This window comes from Girardinichthys multiradiatus, chromosome 7 (genome assembly GCF_021462225.1).
Source record: "Girardinichthys multiradiatus isolate DD_20200921_A chromosome 7, DD_fGirMul_XY1, whole genome shotgun sequence".
NCBI lineage: Eukaryota > Metazoa > Chordata > Actinopteri > Cyprinodontiformes > Goodeidae > Girardinichthys > Girardinichthys multiradiatus.
The window spans coordinates 48,031,620-48,050,314 of NC_061800.1; the positions used below are offsets into that span (position 1 = coordinate 48,031,620).

At 43.9% G+C, this 18,695-nt stretch overlaps 3 protein-coding genes across 9 annotated transcripts; 2 read left to right on the forward strand and 1 right to left on the reverse strand.

Moving 5' to 3' along the window:
* Window positions 1-51: 51 nt before the first annotated feature.
* On the forward strand, window positions 52-6,348 carry ormdl1 (ORMDL sphingolipid biosynthesis regulator 1). Its single transcript, XM_047370220.1, has 4 exons — window positions 52-343; window positions 2,182-2,361; window positions 4,998-5,149; window positions 5,227-6,348. The coding sequence occupies exons 2-4, from the start codon at window positions 2,188-2,190 to the stop codon at window positions 5,360-5,362; spliced, it is 462 nt and encodes a 153-aa protein (XP_047226176.1). The 5' UTR covers window positions 52-343; window positions 2,182-2,187; the 3' UTR covers window positions 5,363-6,348.
* A 373-nt stretch (window positions 6,349-6,721) lies between these two features.
* Window positions 6,722-12,620, reverse strand: adat3 (adenosine deaminase tRNA specific 3). Of its 6 annotated transcripts, none has more exons than XM_047371257.1 (3): window positions 12,485-12,620; window positions 9,420-10,003; window positions 6,722-7,881 (listed from the first exon to the last, which is right to left on the reverse strand). In XM_047371257.1, exons 2-3 carry the CDS (start codon window positions 9,996-9,998, stop codon window positions 6,850-6,852), a joined length of 1,611 nt encoding a protein of 536 aa, XP_047227213.1. In that variant the 5' UTR covers window positions 9,999-10,003; window positions 12,485-12,620; the 3' UTR covers window positions 6,722-6,849. The 6 variants fall into 6 exon arrangements, with proteins under 6 accessions (XP_047227213.1, XP_047227214.1, XP_047227215.1 ...); XM_047371258.1 differs by lacking the exon at window positions 12,485-12,620 and adding an exon at window positions 12,220-12,344; XM_047371259.1 differs by lacking the exon at window positions 12,485-12,620 and adding an exon at window positions 11,620-12,199.
* osgepl1 (O-sialoglycoprotein endopeptidase-like 1) lies at window positions 12,555-18,099 on the forward strand. Of its 2 annotated transcripts, none has more exons than XM_047371263.1 (7): window positions 12,555-12,883; window positions 14,574-14,961; window positions 15,038-15,242; window positions 15,314-15,462; window positions 16,263-16,393; window positions 16,470-16,541; window positions 17,788-18,099. In XM_047371263.1, the coding sequence occupies exons 1-7, from the start codon at window positions 12,678-12,680 to the stop codon at window positions 17,870-17,872; spliced, it is 1,236 nt and encodes a 411-aa protein (XP_047227219.1). In that variant the 5' UTR covers window positions 12,555-12,677; the 3' UTR covers window positions 17,873-18,099. The 2 variants fall into 2 exon arrangements, with proteins under 2 accessions (XP_047227219.1, XP_047227220.1); XM_047371264.1 differs by having other exon boundaries at window positions 12,743-12,872.
* Window positions 18,100-18,695: the final 596 nt, after the last annotated feature.

Consider the following 18,695-nt stretch of genomic DNA (forward strand, 5'->3'; position numbering starts at 1 on the left):
CGGGCTCAGATAGAATTTCAGAGAACATTCTACCCTGAGTTCAACCTGAAGGCTAGATTTTAGCATTTTTATGGAAAAATGTCGCCTCGATCTTAAAAAATAAAACAAACCAGACTTTCTTAGACAACGAGTTCAGTTTAAATACATTTTAATAAAATCAAATGAAGCCGACATTTTTGCGTAATTGCGAAGGTCGGACCGAATTGAGCTGGTTTATATTTGGACCCGTTTTCACCGCGACACCTACTTCCGTTCGGTGCTGTCTATCCACAACAACAAGGATACACCAATTCTCGCCATAGTGTTTTATAATAAGAAAAACATCTACTGCTCGCTGCTACATGTAAGTTAACAAATTGGCCTTTTTTGTTTGTCTCATGGTACCGTAACTTAAGTTCAGTATTTAGGTCGGGAACCAACTTGTTTTGGGAACACTGGTGAATTAAGGGCCTGGCTATGTAGTGAAATTAAAAGTCTATGGGACAGAGGAGATCTGACAGGGGACAAACCATATATTTAATAAGCTTGAATGTGTGCAAGTTTTTAAACGGTGGTGCAGTGAGAGACACCCACGAATCTCCAACAAATCGGATCGAGTGTCATCAGCGTGTTTACACAGTTTCAATTCAGTTCTTTTTTTATTGCTCAGCTGATTGATATGTTTGCAGGTCAACAATGGCAAGTGAATCTCTCATCATTGGGCTAAAAATAGATCATGTCACGTAATGCAACAACAAAAATGATGACCTATAGTTAGATTGGTACAATTTGCATGGTACTATAAATTTTTAATAAAACTGTTGGTCTCTGCCTTTAATCCAGTCTGACAGCTAAAAGTGTGCCAAAGGGCAAAGTTCAGTCACATTATATAAGAGTTTTTTTTCTAGCCTTTTTGCACAGATAAGGAAAATATCGCAGCACCAACTTGGTATGTTATTTATTAGAATGCTGTCATGCAGACCTGACCACTTTTAGCAAATATTGATGAGTTTTGTGCCAGCCTTGGTGTTAAAGTCTCAATAACCCCCCAAACTAAATTATGACCGAATTAAGTCCAAATCAGACCATTTTATACAGTACAGAAAAAATACTTTAAATTACTGGTAAATTATAACATATGACAGAAGTTAATAGCTGTGTATTCTGAAAAAGGCATTTAGAATGAAAGTAAATGGGACAGAATAATGTGGAACGGACAAAGTTTGGTCTAGTTTAAAAGGAATATGAAAGACTGGAAGGGGAAAATATGTGCAATTAAAATTTACCCAAAAAATGTGGAACCTGGAGAATTTTATGGCATTTAAATGAACTTAAATTGCTAAAATAAATGATGCTAGTGGCCCACAGAAAACGAAAGCAGGCTAAAAGTTTGTTCTGATTGTTCTAGAATGTCAGAGTTTGAGGTCTAAGGTAGAAAATGAAATGCCTGTTTTCTGTGCATTGTGTTTATCTACAGGTTCTCTTGAATGTTTGCTTGTTGATGCTCAGTGTTCTTCTTCTTCTTCACCTTAACCTCTGTTCCTAATTCTGCTCTTCTCTGCACACTCCCAGACTCTGGGTCTGCTTCAGTGTCTCCGTCAAACCTTCCTGCCCCTCCACCTTTAAACAAAGCCCAGTTTAACACCTGTCAGATGTGTTCATGTACAACTGGTTCTTTTTTCACTCAGCATCCTGGAGATTTGTTGCATTTTGCCACCATTTTGCGCACCCTAGCTTCACTTAATGTCTCATCTCTTTGCAGAGAATCTTTGCATAATTTTAACAGAGCTATAGTTGCATTAATTAAACATTAAGACAACAATTTTCCATTCACGTTATTTGCATGTTACAAAGACTAGCTACATTTGTTAAAATGATTTAAAAAAAAGAGGTAATTTCTTTGCGCCTGCACTGATAGGTTATTAATAAGTCCCATAAACAGGCTGCATTGAAGTGGAGAACATTCCTCATGTTCTTGAGGCAACAATAGGGATCTATTAAAAAATAAAGTTAGTTATGAATACAGTTATGAATTTCTGTGTAACAGAACCGTTTTTAGGACTTGTTCAAGGCTTTGACGGAAAAATAAAACTTTTCTCAAAGGGTCACTTGGACATCAGTCAGCGAAGGAACAGCTGCTCAAGCACCAGATGCCTGAAAATGTGCCAAACAAGTGAAATGTGATTCTTCTTCTGTCTACAGACCAGGATGAACGTGGGTGTGGCACACAGTGAGGTGAACCCAAACACTCGTGTGATGAACAGTCGGGGGATCTGGCTGACTTACGCCCTCGGTGTCGGTGTTCTTCACATTGTGCTCCTGAGCATACCCTTCTTCAGTGTTCCTGTGGTCTGGACTCTAACCAACGTCATACACAACCTGGTAAGTATCAAGGTTCTGGGTCAAACAAGGCGAGCAGATGTAGGAGTGTTTCGGATTCCTCAGAGGTACCATCTGCAGAGGGATGAAGCTTGTGTGCATATCTTGGTCCTCCTCCTTTTCTATGCTTGTTTGGTCTTGTTAAGATTGGCCCAGTTTTGGAGAAGCCAGTGGGTGAACCTTTAGATTTCACCACATAAGGTCTTTTTAGGAACGTGGCTGCTGCTGGATAAATCACTGACTGCACCAGGAGAGAATCGGTTTACTGGGATCAGCCAATATGGGAGGCTATTAACAGCAACCGCTAAGGTCAACTACAGTCTATTGTTTTCAGCAGCAGTGTGCTGAAAATGCCTCGGCTCCATGTCACTGTTTGGTATTTTATCAGTCTCAAGGCACAAACACACCTACTGTAAAAATGATCTGATTTGGATCTGCTCTGGTCCACATACCAACCAGTACTTGGTGATTCAGTGATGGGGTTTGTAAGGAACTGAATGGCTGCAGGTGATGGCAGTGGGGAAGTTTTTGCAGGCAGTTGCTGGAGCATCCGACAGCTTAAACGGCGAATGAGGATCAGCAGCATTGGAGATCGCCTTATTATACGGCATTAGCAGCACCTGATGGAGTTTCATGGAGCAACTGTCTGGCAGGTAGACCCTAATCATCACATTGTGGTCAAGGGTGACATGACATCATTTAAGGATTGATCCCAACATCCAGCCACCGCATGCCTGGCAGTTGGACCATGAAACCCCCCAGCTGGATCCAAACCACAAGCGCTGCTAACATTTTCCTAAAAAGTATCTCCATCTGCTCACCTTCACTTAGTTCCAACCATTTTGTGACTGTCAACTGTCTTCGAACCTCATAACCTAGATGGTTTTAAGCTTGTTAGCAAAGAGGTAAACCAAACATTTATGTAGCCCATGGTACCAAACCCTGATTCTGATGGAAAACCGGAACACAATGGTCAAGCTAAATGTTTATAATACTTAACTAAACCGTTTCTATTAGTCTAATACAAAAATGTGTCTAAATTCAAAGTCAAATAGAGAAAGGTCTCAGTCTGGTACACAGGAAGCTCAGTCTGTACTAAGCAGCTTCATGCAGTCTGTTGGCAGCATCACATTCAAGAAGCAGAGGAAGAGTTTCCTCCTCATGGTTCTTCAAACATGTTCCTCAGGAGACAGATCTGGACTGCAGTTAGGTTCCTGGATGCCATATACCAGGGGTGTCCAAAGTCTGTCCTTGAGGACCGGTGTCCCGAATATCTTAGATGTTCCCTGTCTTCTGCACACCTGATTTCCATTGATGGCTGATTACCAGGCTTTTGCTGAACTGCAATCATCTGAATCAGGTGTGTTGAAGCCAGGAAAGATTTCCAAGGCTTTGGACTCCAGAGAACCTCAGTGAGAACCATCATCTACACGAGTAGAACTCATGGAACAGTGAAGAACCTTCAAGAGTGACTGACCAAACAAAATGACTCTGAGAGCTCATCGACAACTCATCCAGGAGGTCCCAGAAGAACCCAGAACATCTAAAGTTCTGCAGGCCTCACTGCCTCAGTTAAGGTCAGAGGTCATGATTCAACAATAAGAAGGAGAGACTGGACAAAAATGGCTTCCATGGAAGAGTTCCAAAACCAGAACCATTGCAGACCCAAGAGAACACAAAGGCCCGTCTCACATTTAATAAAAAACATTTTGATGAACCCAAAGACTTCTGGGAAAATATTCTGTGGAACTTCCTGGACGGTGAGCGTCCCATTAGTTCTGGTGTAAAACTAACTGCATCTCAGAACCAGAACCTCATACCAACAGTCAAGCATGATGGTGGTGGTGTGACGGTCTGGGACTGCTTTAGGACCTGGAGGACTTTAGCAGGAAATCCCGAAGGAGAATGTCCGACCATCAGTTTGGGACCTTGGACACCCTCCAGTGTGGCTGAATTAAAACATTTGTGGAAAGCAGAGTGGGCCGTGATTCCTCCACAGTGACGTAAAAGACTCATCATTAAATATCTGATGGGTGCTGTTGCCAAGGGTGGAAAAACTAGTTAAAAGGTTCAGGGTGTAATTAATTTTTCATGCAGGGTCAGGTTGGTTTGGATAGATTTTACCATAATTATTCAAATCCGTCCCTCCACTTTCTATACCCGCTGCTTCCATAGTGGGTGACGGGGGAGCTGGTGCCTGACTCCAGCGGTCTACAGGCGAGAGGAGGGGTACATCCTGGCTGGTCACCGGTCCATCGCATGCACACACCCATTCACTCCTACGGTCGATTTAGAGAGACCAGTTTACCTTACAGTGGGACCGGGGGAGGAAGCTAGAGTACCTGGAGAGAACCCACGCATGCACGGGGAGAACATGCAAACTCCATGTAGAAAGACCCCCGGCCGGGAGTCGAACCGAGGACCTTCTTGCTGCAAGGCAACAGCGTGCAGCCCAATTCATAAAATCATCATGCATCATACATACAAAGTTTACTTAGTTTTTCTTTGTCTGATACAAAAATGTGTTTGGAAATATTTTATCGTGAGCAAAAAGCAAAAACAGGAGAAATTAATACGGTGGAAATACTTTTCACAGCACAGTCCTACCCGTGTGTTCACAGACATGATTTGTTGTGCAGGGCATGTACGTGTTCATGCATGCGGTGAAAGGAACGCCCTTTGAGACCCCCGACCAGGGAAAAGCCAGGCTTCTCACTCACTGGGAACAGCTGGACTACGGCGTGCAGTTCACCTCCTCCAGGAAGTTCTTCACCATTTCCCCGATCATTCTGTAAGTTCTCCTGGTCCTGGTTCTCCTCCGCTCATATTTCACTCCCTGAGATGAGCTTTTATTTTGTTTCTTTTCAGATACTTCCTCGCCAGTTTCTACACAAAGTATGACATGACACACTTTGTGATCAACACTGCGTCACTTCTGAGCGTCCTGATCCCCAAGCTGCCACAGCTGCACGGAGTCAGGATTTTAGGCATCAACAAGTATTGAATGAGTGGAATCGCTCCAACTTCCTGTGTCCGTACTGCCGGTTTGTGTACTGAATCATACCGTGTGTGTGTCGGGGTTCGAGTTAACAGAAAAAACAGGTCATAGGACATGATGTGCATCAGCAACTTATGTCAGTATTTAAATGTATATTTTGAGCCTGCATAGACCTGGGCTGGCCCAGGCCTCGGTCCGGTTCTTTGCCCCGTTAGTCACACGGTGACACAAATGATGAGTGTTGAAGCCACCCAGATAATCTGAAGTATTTCTTTTTTAGAGATGTTGACTTTGTTGCTCTTTGGTACCCTCTTCGTTTCGTTTCATCGATGCTCTCAGCTGTAGCGCCGCTCTTTGTTTGCATGATTTCTCTAAACGTAGCAGAGAGGCTTGTTTTATTTACAGTGTTTGTGGATGTGTGTCGTCTGTGTCCAGATATGAGATTAATGTGAGGTTCATAGTTTACTGTCCTTGTGGAGAAGACTACACTCACCCAGCCGCTGTCTGTAGATGAATCAAGGTGATACTTCTTGTTCCAGATCTTTAATAAAATGTTTTTGCCCTCAGTGATGCTCCTTGCTTCAGTTTGTTAATTGGGATGCGATCTTTTTATTTAACGTCTTGGATCAGAACTTGCATGCTGGTTATGCCCAACTGGTGGAAGATTCGACAAAGGTTTTTTTAAGGTGGACAAAAAGTGACACTTTGGAGAAGTTTCACATGAATTTAGCAAGATCTCTTATTATTTAAAAAGTAAATGGAACAACAGGCGGAGTCCAGCCCATAATGAATGCTGTGGATGGACCTTTGGTCAGGTTAAGGTCTAGACTTTAACTAGGCCATTGTAGCCTTGGGATTATTTTCTTTTTCACCCATTGTGTTGTGTAACAGCTACTGTTTTTGTATGGAGACAGCATGGGTGTACTTAGTTTATTTTACACACTGCTTCTCCATGTTGGATTACGTTTTATTTAATAAATTATACTTTGTAATCTGTGTTTTTGAGTTGGTTTTTTTTCAAAGGTTTTAGAACCTGATAAAATCCAAATGATCATAAAACCAAAATGTTAAAAGTGGGTGTACTTACTTTTTACCACAGCAGTTTTTGTTCAGTTTTAAGCTGGAAATGAAAATGTTATTTGTATTTGTGATGAAACGAGTTATCCCTTTAAAAACAACTCCTGGTCTCTTCACATTAAAGTCTCGGCTTCAGTGGAAAATGATGGAATCTGGTGGAGAACTTGGTCTCCAAACAGCAAAGCTCACAAAGCATCTTCAACTGAAAAATCTCCAAAATAAGGAAGGTGGATTTGTCTTACCCAACAAGTCATGGAAACATTTGATCTAAATAACAACAATAAAGGATCAGAAGATAAAAACTTTATTTCAAATAAAAAAAAAAAAAAACCTTTGTTGGAAAATAAAATCCCTTCTTTCAGTTTTTGATCTAGTTTCAGCAATAAAACCTCCTGTCCTCCCTTCTACATTTTCCCTCATGAGGTCCTCGTGTTCAGGTCCTCACACTGCTTGCTCAGGACTCCTCTGTAAACCTCAAAGCGATGGTTCAGATCTTTCTGCGTGTGGATTTTGAATTTACTCCCTAAAGCTCCATCGGCAGACGCAGCGCCGTAGAAAACCCGACCGATCCGGGAGTGCACCAGCGCCATGGCGCACATAACGCAGGGCTCTCTGGTGACGTACAGGTCGTAACCGGTGCATATGTACGGCAGAGCGCCTCCCTCTGGATGGGACTCTGTTGGAGTTGGGTCGGTGGGGGTGAACCTGCACGCTGCGTACCTGTCGGACCGATAATAACCTCCTCCCTGACTCTGAGCCACCAGGTCGATGCAGACCATGACGGCGTGATGCAGTGGGTGGTCCCCTCTGCAGTCGTGACCAACAGCTATGACCTGCTCCCTCTCAGGGTCAACAACAACCGCTCCCACTGCCCCCATCCCCAGCTGCTCTGCAGCTCTGGCAGCGGCCACAGCAGATGTCATGAACGTGTGCATCATGGCTTTTTGTTGGGGACTGAAGAGCTCTCCTTTCAGAGCCACGGTCACCTGCTTGTCCTCATGAAAGGATGTGGGCCAGCGCTGGCTCGCCAGCTCAAACTGAGGCCGGGTCAGCGGAGGTCGCGCAGGGATCTTAACCACAAACGGCTCACCCAGTCCTTCCCATTTATCTCCATCTGAAGGCAGGAGGGACAGGATGCTGAGCTCCTTCGTGTTGGGAACATCACTGATGAGGCACAGCAGGACCTCCAGAGGATGAGGACTGTCCTTGTTCCTGCAGGCCCGGACCCTCTTGACGTGCTGCAGGCCGTTTAACGGGTAGAGGCTGTTCAGCTCTCTGATGAGCCGAGACGTCTCTTTCTTGTTGACGATCGGAGCGGCGAACGCCTCGACCAGCTCCACGTCTTGTGACTGTTCATCTGACAGGATGGGATAAGCGACCCAGGAGTCGGCGTTGCACTCTGACCCTTTCCACCGTTTCATCTGAGGTTCCATTATCTCAGCGTCCTCCTGTCGGTACGCCAGAGGAAAGAGCACATGATGAGAAATACATCAGACATGAAGATCAGCAGAAGATGCAGCTTTCACTCAGTGCATCTGGTGACAAATCGATAGAAACAGAAGAACCACAATGATGGGAGAGTCCGATGAAGTCTTATTGATAAAGATGCTTCCTTCAAGACCCTCGAAGATACCAAAGACAAAATCAGACTCACAGTTTGCATATTAAACTCAGCACAGGATTGAAACTGTTGAAAATCAAGACCTGGAGGAAGTTTAATAAGTTGTTTTTGTAGCCATAATAATAACGTGATTATAAACCAGATGAACATTCTGGCTTTTTAAAACATACCTTAAACACACGAACGTTGTTGTGATCATTGGCACATTTTTTCTATGAAATCACCATTTAAATGATCATTTCTAGAACTAATATCCTCCCAGGTCTAATCTTAACAAGCTGCCTCAGCTGGCTGAAAATCGTGGTTATTTTAGCTTGAGGGAAATTCATTTTGGAATAAATAATCATTGAAGAAAACTGTTATGGAATCATGAACCAGAAACACAACTTCAAGTCCTTTAATCCAGCTCTTTTAGGGAAAACCATCTTCATCCATAATCCTCGTCTAGCTGCTAGCATCAACCTTGCAGCATGTTTTCAGTTTCCACCATAAATCCAGACTGTTAGTGGACCAGATCCTGGAGTTGATCTGCCTGTCCTGTCCATGGGCAGACGGATCATCCTGAAGATCATCAGCTACTTTGGATTGATAGAATGAGATCGTGTCCAGCTGTGCATCTCCTGCAGAGGTCCTGACGCCATCTGCCCTGCAGCTCCAGATCAAAATCATCAGCTTGACCAAATCAGATTCAGGATTTATCCCTGAATCTCCGTCCTCCATCATCTATCTTCTCTTCAGCGTCTGGAACCGCTTTAATTTCTGCAGATGCATGGATCAGAAGCATTTTATCTGATTAAACCTAACATGACTTGGTTATAATGTTTCTCATATTAATCTCAATCTGCAGTTGAGGAAATAATGTATTTATTTGATCTCAAGAAACATGAACAAGTTGAGCCGAAATAAAATCCTGATATCAGTGTTTAAAGCTGTTGAATTCATATGACAGCAAATATTTTTAATTTCTCTTATCACACTCTTAGATACAGGTCATTAGTCATCATGATTAATATTAATTATCTGAATATATAATATAAAAATATACCAACGAGCCCAGATTTTATTGGAATATTTTGGCATTCAGATCCAGACACACAGACCATGTGTGTCTGAGGGTCCATGGCTGACTGATGCCGTCATCATGTTCATCTGTTTAAACTCCTTCATGCATCACAGATACAGACCCATCCAGAGCTGAATCAGTGGAGCCTTGTTGACTCCGTCAGACCAAGCCTTTCCTCATTTCCTTCCCAGAACCAGCTTGTTCTTTATCACTTTGGGAACATGTCTGATGGTGAGGGACACCCTGGTTCCTCTGCTCAGCGTCTCCCCGGGCCGGGCCCCGGCAGCAGACAGGTTCATTACCTTGTCCGTCAGCCTGTCCTGGTCGCGCTCCTGGATGCCATGCAGGAGGCGTTGGTACATCTCGTCCTGCAGGATCAGTAGGCTGCGCGGCTTCACCAGCAGGGAGAACAGGTACCGGTTCTCCTCGGTCTGCGACGCCTCGCCATCCCGGCTACTGATGGGTCTGTAGAAGTCCAGCAGGGTGTGGGAGCCCAGGCTGATGGTGGTGACTGTGGGATGGTATAATGGGCCATCTTCATGGGGCATGATTCCTTCACCTTGTTCATACTCGTTCACCAGCACATGGTTGGCAGTTTTCCCACTGAAAGCTCCCAGTAAGGATATCTTCTCACAGTAGTTCTGAAGCCAGTCAGGAATCTTATCCACCAACATGCCTTTGGGATGCGGTAACCCTCCCCAGTTCTGGAGCCGTCGACCTGACAGCTGGGTCCATTTAGTTTTTGGGGATTTATAAACCTGCTGTAGAAGGTAGGACTCCTCTTCTTCTGATATGAAATCTGGGATGTAGTACACAGTTTGTGGAGCTTCTCTAACAACGAACTGCTTCAAATCTTCCACAACACAAGCTGGACGCTCCATGTCTCCTTTGGAAAAGTTAACATGAAATCCTAATTAAAAACAAGTTCATAACGAGTGGGAAAAGAGATGTTGCCTCTACCGAAATATAAAAGTACCTGACAGCTGTTTCTGGTGGACTTTCATTAAGAAACATCTCATGTGACCCAAAACAAAGACAGACTGAACTAAATCGCAGCTCCCTTCCTTAATCTGACCTCATCTTAAAGAACCACTCTGGAAATCTTCTTCCAGGTCTACAAATCAGGATTTTTCCTGGACAGCTACAGGATCTCGATCCATTAAAGGAAAGCGGTGTTTTCAAAACTCTCAATATTTCAATATTATATCAGACCAATAAAATGTGATTTTTAACTCATAAATGTTAGGCTATGGCCTGCACCATCATGGTGAAGACCGATGCTGACTGACAGTTGTACGGCAGACAGTCATTGACACCCTCCACAAGGAAGGTAAGCCACATAAGGCTGTTGCTAAAGAAACTGGATGTTTACTGAGTGATGTATCCAACGACATTAATGGAAAGTTGAGTGAAAGGAAAATCACAATGCACAGACATATCCAAGACAAGAGCTGCGACTGTCGCATTCCTTGTGTTAAGCCCCTCCTGAACCAGAGACATCAGAAGCATCTCACCAGGACTAAAGAGATAAAGAACTGGTCCAAAGTCGTCTTCCCAGATGAAAGAAAATGTTGGATCTTATTTAGAAATCACGGTCCCAGAATATGGAGGGAGAGTGGTGAGGAAGGGAATCCAAGCTGCTGGAGGTCCTGTGTGAAGTTTCCACAGTCAGTGATGATTTGTGGACTCATGCCATCTTCTAGTGTTGGTCCACTGTGTTTTATCAAGTCCAAGTCCGAGCAGCCATCTACCAGGTCGTTGTAGAGCCTTTTATGCTTCCCTCTTCTAAAAGGCTTTACGGGGATGCTGATTTGACTTGTCAGCAGGACTTGGTACCGGCCCACCCTGCTAAAGGTATCAATGCCTACTTTAATCCCCATGGTAACACCAGGAACAACCCAGGCTGACCTACATACCACACAGAATCTATGGGTTGTTGTGGTTCCTGAACACCTCAGCAGAACCACAGGCTGATCTCCACCATGTCTCGCTGCAGTGATGCAGAAATTCATGCAAAAGGAGCCCAGACCAACAGCAGGTACTGTACAGAACATGGACGGACTGCTCAGTAGGCCCAAATTTCCTTATTAAAAACCATTTTCACTGGTCTGATGTAACAGTTTCATTTCTAAGAAATTGAATTTCTAGTTTTTATTTAGCTGTAATCCAAAATAATCCCCATTGACAGAAAGCAACTCAAATAAATCTGTGTGGAATAAATCTATACGAGCTTCACTTTTTGAACTGAACACAATCTTCTGATGATATTTCAAGTTATTGAGATGCAGCTGTGCAGCTCTACTACCAATCAAACAACTTCTTGAATGGCTTAAAATGATTTTCAACAATTGTTCTCAAGACTTTTTGAAGGTCTTCAAGTTTGTTCTTTGGACTTTGGCTGAGAGGGTTTGTCACCTGTCTACTCAGATAAGTCCTAATAATTAACCGTAGATTTATTTGAATTGAATTGATGTCCCACGGTGTAACTAGCTGTAAAACTACCTGGGTAGACGAGTCAGGGCTGCATAGTAGGTGTTAGAAAGATGACCTTCTCTGACCAGTCTTGGTTTTTCATGTTTATCATAGATGGCTTCTTCTTCTTCTTCTCTCAAAGCATCTGTTTTCTCTGTCAAAACGGTGCACATTGATGTCTTCAAATGTCCCTTTTTATCTTATTAAAGTGTCTTGGGACTTGTGACCAAAGCAGCTCACATGACGTCTTTAGGAACATGTTTGGTTCGTCAAGGAACGACGACCCAAATATTGAGCTGAATAGAGGGAAGTGTCATTATCTCCAGTGTCCTGACCTTAACGACCCCTGACCTTAACGACCCATTCTCAGCTTTTAAGCAGGTTACTGATGTTCAGAAACGAAGAAGTCATTTGCATGACAGATAATACGTTAGGTCGTGGATAACTGCTCTGAGAAGGTCCTTTGTTGATACTTCCTGTAGCCGCTACATGATTAACACGATAAAAAAAAAAAATCATAGCTCGTTAACAGACATATTAAACTTATGTTGGTGTTTTTCTTAGGAATCCAGATTTTAAAAAGCAGGCTTCAGGAAACGTTTACATTTACGTCATTCATACATTACTTACGCAGACTGGGTGGATTTTTCTGACTACATTAAAGGTTTTAAATTCAGGTTAGGAACATATATTTCCGATATTCTAATAAATCACCAGAAGAAGAAAATCATTCGAACGACGTAACGACATTTATAAATGTAACACATATTTCCTAAACGGAAACATTCTTTTTACGAGATTTTAACCGGTAGAAATATTAACACAACATCTCTGCTCATATTATCTTAATATTTATACATTTGTAACTAAGAGCAAATAGAAAACTTTGACTAACCTGAACAATTCTCAATAAAACACAGCTTCTAGCCGAAGAGCCGTACTGTTACGAGCCATGTGTGTGCAACCACATAAAGTGTCCGGGTGAGAAACGCTGCTGCGTATTTTTCCCTCGTGAGCTCCGTCTTATCTCGCGTTGTTTTAGTTTGGAGCGGTGGTGAAGTCCTGCACTTTTCCAGCTCACTGAGAACATGACGCTTATAACTATGTCCCAATGTAGGGCAAGAAGCCTGCAGAGGCTGCTGCGGTGCAAACCCGCGTCAGGAAGCAAGGCATCCTGCAGCAGACTGGTTTTAGGCATCGAGACCAGCTGTGATGACACTGGAGCTGCTGTGATGGACGAAACTGGAACCATACTGGGAGAATCTCTGCATTCCCAGAAAGAGGTACACCTGAGGTGGGTTAAATATTGAGATGTTTTGTTTTAATGTTGAGTCGGGATAAACATACATGTTTTAACTTATTGTGGTGAAAAAAAATCTGATTTTAGCCAAGTCTAAAAGTATACATCCAAATGTGTCAGTTTGCTTATCTGGAGCATACAGGTGAGTGTTGACACAAAGCCAAAGCGCAAAGATTTTAGTGAAGCAACTGTTGCAGCTGTCAAGCACGGTGGTGAAGGAGTGATGATGTGGGCCGTGTTGAATGGTAAATGGACTTTTCAGGTCATACCGACCTCTCAGAGCGCTTTACATTAGAGCCACATTCCCTAATTGCACTCACAGCTCACACACTAACGCTGATCGGTGGGCAACTTGAGGTTAAGTTGCCCAGGGGGACAACGACATGTGCCAGGAAGAAACTGGGTTCGAACCCACAACTTTTCGGATTGTAAGACTCTACCCACTGAGCCACAGCCAGCCTGCTGAGTTGGAAAAATCTCTGCGTGTTCATTTATATGAGAACAGATCACAAAACTGCTTCTCTCTACGTCGGGAACCTGCAGATTCAACTCACTATACACACTAAGGCGCACACAATATCCCACAGAAAGAGCAACAATCATTCAGTGCATGCATGTTTTATGCAGCGATCGACAGGAAAGGTGGGGGGATCCGTGGCTTAGACCCCTTCAGTGGTGGTCCTTTTTAGTGGAGATTAAACCTCTGTTTGTCTCTGCTTCGTGTTAACCTCATCACATTGCAGTGTGTGCGTGGTTCACCAGGCTGCTTGTTGAATATCTCCTAAGGGAAGCATCCAGGGGGCTTTCTGTTCAGATGCCCAAAATGACCTCAACTGACTATTGTCAGTGCGAAGAAGCAGAGGCTTCACTTCTAGCTCCTATCAGATGTCAGAGCTCCTTATATGTAAGGTTGATTCCAGCCACTGTACCAAGAAGCTCATTTCAACCTCTTCTATCCAGGACCTTGTTCTTTCCATTGTAATAATCATAGTAATAATACATTTTATTTAAGGCGCCTTTTTAGGGCACTCAACGTCCGCTGACAAAGTAAAAACCAATAAAAGCAAAAAAACCCAAAAACAACAAAAAAATAAGACTGAAAAGGAATCCGAAGACCATGGTGCTTGGTCAGGGTAAAAATGCTTGCTTGAACAGATGTCGGGATTTGAAAAGGGAGAGAGTGCCGTTGTTTCTGATGTCAGGAGGGTGTTCCAGTGGCGGGGGGCCGAGCAACTAAAGGTTCTGAATCCCATGGTGGTCAGACGAGCGGGAGGTGAAATGTGACTGGCGGGTGATGTTCTGGAGATGACCCGGGCAGCAGCGTTCAGGACCAGCCAGAGTTTATAAGTGGATTTATGATCCACATCTTATGACCATTGTTGAGGGTCACAATTTCCCTTGCTGGCTTTTTTTCACCATGACAGATTGAAGCAGCAGCTGCATTACTGAAACAGATCTACAGCAAAATAATTCAAGGTGTTGCAAAGGTCTAGTCAAAGTTCAGATCTTACCCTCATTGAAATGATGTTGAGGGACCTTCAGGGAGCTGAGCAGAGACGAATGTCTGCAAAACTCCATGAACTGAAGCAATTATAGAAAAGAAGTGGGCCAGAATTTCATTATGCCACGTGTTGGGCTGTTTTTACTTTACTCTTCCATGACTGGGTTTGCTTTCTTCTTGCAGGAATGGTGGCATCATCCCCACAGTAGCTCAGCAGCTCCACAGGGAAAACATTGAGCGTGTGGTCCAGGAGGCTCTGGACAGGAGCGGCGTGACTCCAGCTGAGCTCTGCGCCGTGGCCACCACCGTGAAGCCTGGCTTGGCTCTGAGTTTAGGTGTCGGCCTGCAGTTCAGTCAGAGATTTGTGAGGGAGCACAATAAGCCGTTCATTCCTATCCACCACATGGAAGCCCATGCCTTGACCGTTAGAATGCTCCATCCTCTAACCTTTCCCTTCCTGGTGCTTCTGGTGTCTGGTGGCCACTCACTCCTGGCTGTAGCTAGAGGAGTCAGGGACTTTCTGCTCCTTGGCCACACGCTTGATGAAGCTCCAGGGGACACACTAGATAAAGTAAGCAGTTTTTGGCCTTTGTAGCAGATCTTGATGTTGTGGTCATAAACAAATCCTTAGCTTTATGGATTCTCAGGTGGCCAGACGTCTGTCCCTCAGGAAACACCCACAGTGCTTCACACTGAGTGGAGGGCAAGCCATAGAGCTTCTGGCAAAGGACGGTGACAGGAAGAGGTTTGGTTTCAGGACACCTATGGGGCAAACTCCCGACTGTTGCTTTTCTTTCGCCGGACTTCGGAATCAGATTACGATGTTGATAAAGAAGAAAGAGGCAGAGGAAGGTAAGAGGGTTTCCAGACTCCCTGCTGTAACTAATAAACCTGCCTTAGTCTTAGCAACCCTCCCTTTGCAGGTGTAGAAGAAGGAACTCTTCTGTCATGTGTGAACGACATTGCAGCTGCGACTCAGCACACGGTCGCCTTACATCTTGCAAAGAGGACACATCGTGCTGTCCTGTTCTGTAAAGCCAACGATCTGCTGCCTTCAGGCAACCCAACCCTGGTGAGTAAGCTTCACTTTAATCCCCCACATGTATTAAAGCAGGATTTAGCTGATGGCGAATCTCCGATAAATGATGCTCTCCAGGATGCATCTCCTTCCAAAAAGGTTGTTTCAGGAAATCTTTTCTTGCTTAATGTTCCCACTCTTTCTCCTGACATTTCTAAGAAGTTCAGGCATTAGGAAAATAAAGAGAAGAGTTTCAGGTGGATTTTGTTGTCCTATTCTTCCTGCGAACACGTCTTTGGGTGTCCAACAGTACAGGATCATCTCCAACATTCCCTACTCAGGACAGGTCAAGGCTGCAGCTGTAGTTTTCCTTCGTCTTGGTGAAAAATTAATGGATTTCTCTGGAAGAGATGTGGTCCTGAAGGCAGCAGATGTTGCTCTAAAACCTCTGCTGGACTTATCTGCATCAGTGCTGCTGTTGTAGAAGTTCAAATGATACACGCCCATCCCATGATACAACCTTCTACCATCACAGAGCCTGGCTGCAGGGCCTGGTTGCTGTCAACAGGCTGGATTCTCCTTTCCCTCTTTCCTTTGGTCCAGTAGTCAGTACTGTGGTTCTTCTCAGGCATTTGTTGTCAGATTGAAGGTCCTCTGAACATCTTTGCTCTGGAGCTTTTATGGATTTTGCTTCTGGACCAAACTGTGGCTGCAGTCATCTGTTTGTTGTCATACTTGGAATATGTTGCAGAAATAATGCAAACAAACTGCAGTAAAAGTTTAATTTCAGTATAAAAAGGTGTACATGTTCCATACAACCCTCACATTTAGATTTGATCCTGCAACTTTTCCAGGTGTTGTCTGGAGGAGTTGCAAGCAACCAGTATATCCGTAAAGCTCTGATGATTATCACAGAGGCGACTGGACTACGACTGCTCTGTCCTCCGGCCAAATTCTGCACCGACAACGGCGTGATGATCGCCTGGTGAGCGCTGATAATATGCTCAGAATCAAAATGAATCCTGGTTTATCTGAACATTTGTTTTCCCTCTTCTACGCAGGAATGGAGTTGAGCGCCTGAGAGAAGGAAACGGGATCCTGCCGCCAGATGTGGACGTCAGCTATGAGCCAAAGTGAGTTCTTAATGGGTCACAACATTTTCCCAAGCATCAGTAGAGTCATATGTACGGTTCTGGACAGAAGTTCCCATCCTGTCATCACGAGCATGAACTTTATATTAAACCAGTCTTTTTCCCGGGTGGAAACATTATGACGACACATTTCTGCAACAAACTATATATCGCGGATTTTCTCTGATCCACACAGGATCAGAATTATACATGCAGTCACTAATTTATACACATCTATATCTAATTTGTTAATTAGTGATGCTGTAAGTGTTTTACCTTAACAAGAAGCTGCCAGCTGACAATGCCCCCCACAGGGAAAGAAACTAGTCATTGGGCTCAGGAACAACCCTGGAACCACCAAGGCTCAAACTACCATGAACTGGAAATACTGGAACACCAGCGTCTCTGGCTAGAGGGCCGCCAGTAATGTCTCTCCAGAGGCTGAGTGAGAAGGAGCTCCTGCTCCTAAATCATCATCTTAAAGCTGGATTGAAATCTGCAGCGGTTCCCAGGGACAATCCCAAGGTCTTCCATAGAATAGTTTGATGGTCAGACGAAACAAGGATGGAGCTGTTTGGACTCACTATCAAGGAGTGTGTTTAGCAGAGTCAAGGTGAAGCTTTCAAACCCAAGAACACTGAACCAATTGTGAGGCACAGAGGTGGCAGAATCATGCTGTGAGGATCCTAGGTGGCCAGTTCCACTAGTGCATTGCACAACATGGATTGACAAACAAGGACAAAGGACTGTCTCCAGATTCTCCAAGATCTGCTCAAATCAACAGCCTGATGGTGTTCCAGCAGGTCAGAAGATCTCAAATAGAGACCCACACTGGTTCTGGAATGTATGAAGCAGGCTGACATTGAGCTTCTGGAATGACCATCCCAAACCTCGGACCTAAACCGCGTTTAAAATTTAGGGATTATGTTTAAAATCAACCATTTTTTCCAGGAGGCCCGGTCCGATATCAGCCAGATTGATGCCAGAAGCTTGTTGATGGATACTGAAAGGGTCCAGGTGCAACTGGCTAAGGGTTTGTGTCTCAGTGGATCAGAGAAAATCCCCAGTAAATTCTACCATGTGGACCCAGTTTTGGCTGTTAAAATAATTTCAGCTCTATGTTGTTGAATCATTTCACCCGGAGAAAAAGAACGATTAAACCGCCTAATTAACATGACGTTCATGGTCACGGTGGTGGGAACCTCTGACCAGACCTGTAGGTTCAGACTGAGAACTGGTTCTGTTGCAGAGCTCCACTGGGTGTGGACATCTCAGCGGAGGTGAGGGCTGCCGCCATCAGGTTACCATCGATCCAGTTGAAGATCCCAAACTGACAGCCAGAATTCCCTGAATCCGAGTTTAAACTGTGTGTATATAGGAGCTGTTTGTTCTGTTATTTATTAATAAGTATATTTTCATATGAAATTTTATGCTTAATTGAGTCTGAGAAATAAACGGATCCTGTGTGATAGAAACACTGAGGTGTGAACATTCAGTGTCTCTTTCCACAGGAGCCACATTTAATGAGTTACATGCTAATAAAACCCCAACCTGAGGATCAGCTGGCTTCTTTCTTTGTGTAGAACACTGCCACCTACTGGAGAGTTGGTGGCAGTGTACCTCAACAAGACTATCTGTGCAGAAAGAAAGATTCATAAAACCCATTGTCCAATTAAGCCTCAGATTATTGTTATTGTTAACTTACCAGAAACAGACAGATGGTTTTAAGGTGTTTATGAACACATTTAATAATTTAGTCGCTAAATAATATTACAGTCCGCTCTGTAGTGGTCATCATCGGATTCTCCTACATGATGCTGCAAACCCTGTCAGCAGGAGATGACAACAGGAAGATAAGCAGAGTGAGATCTGGCCTCATCCTGTTTCTCATAAAACCCGGTATCCTTCTCTGCATCATCTGGAAGTTAGCCCAGGACTCATTCCCAGTCGTTTTTTCACTTCCCTTGTGGCACTCTCCTTCTGGAGGATCCCATGGTCTTCCCAGGCCAGAACTCATGCACAGGTACATCTCAGAAAATGAAATATTGTTTGTCCCTCATGTCAGAAAGTAAAACTCATAAAGATTCATCACTTATGGGGTGAAATACAGTGAGGAAAATTAAATATTTGAATACCCTGCGACTTTGCAAGTTCTCC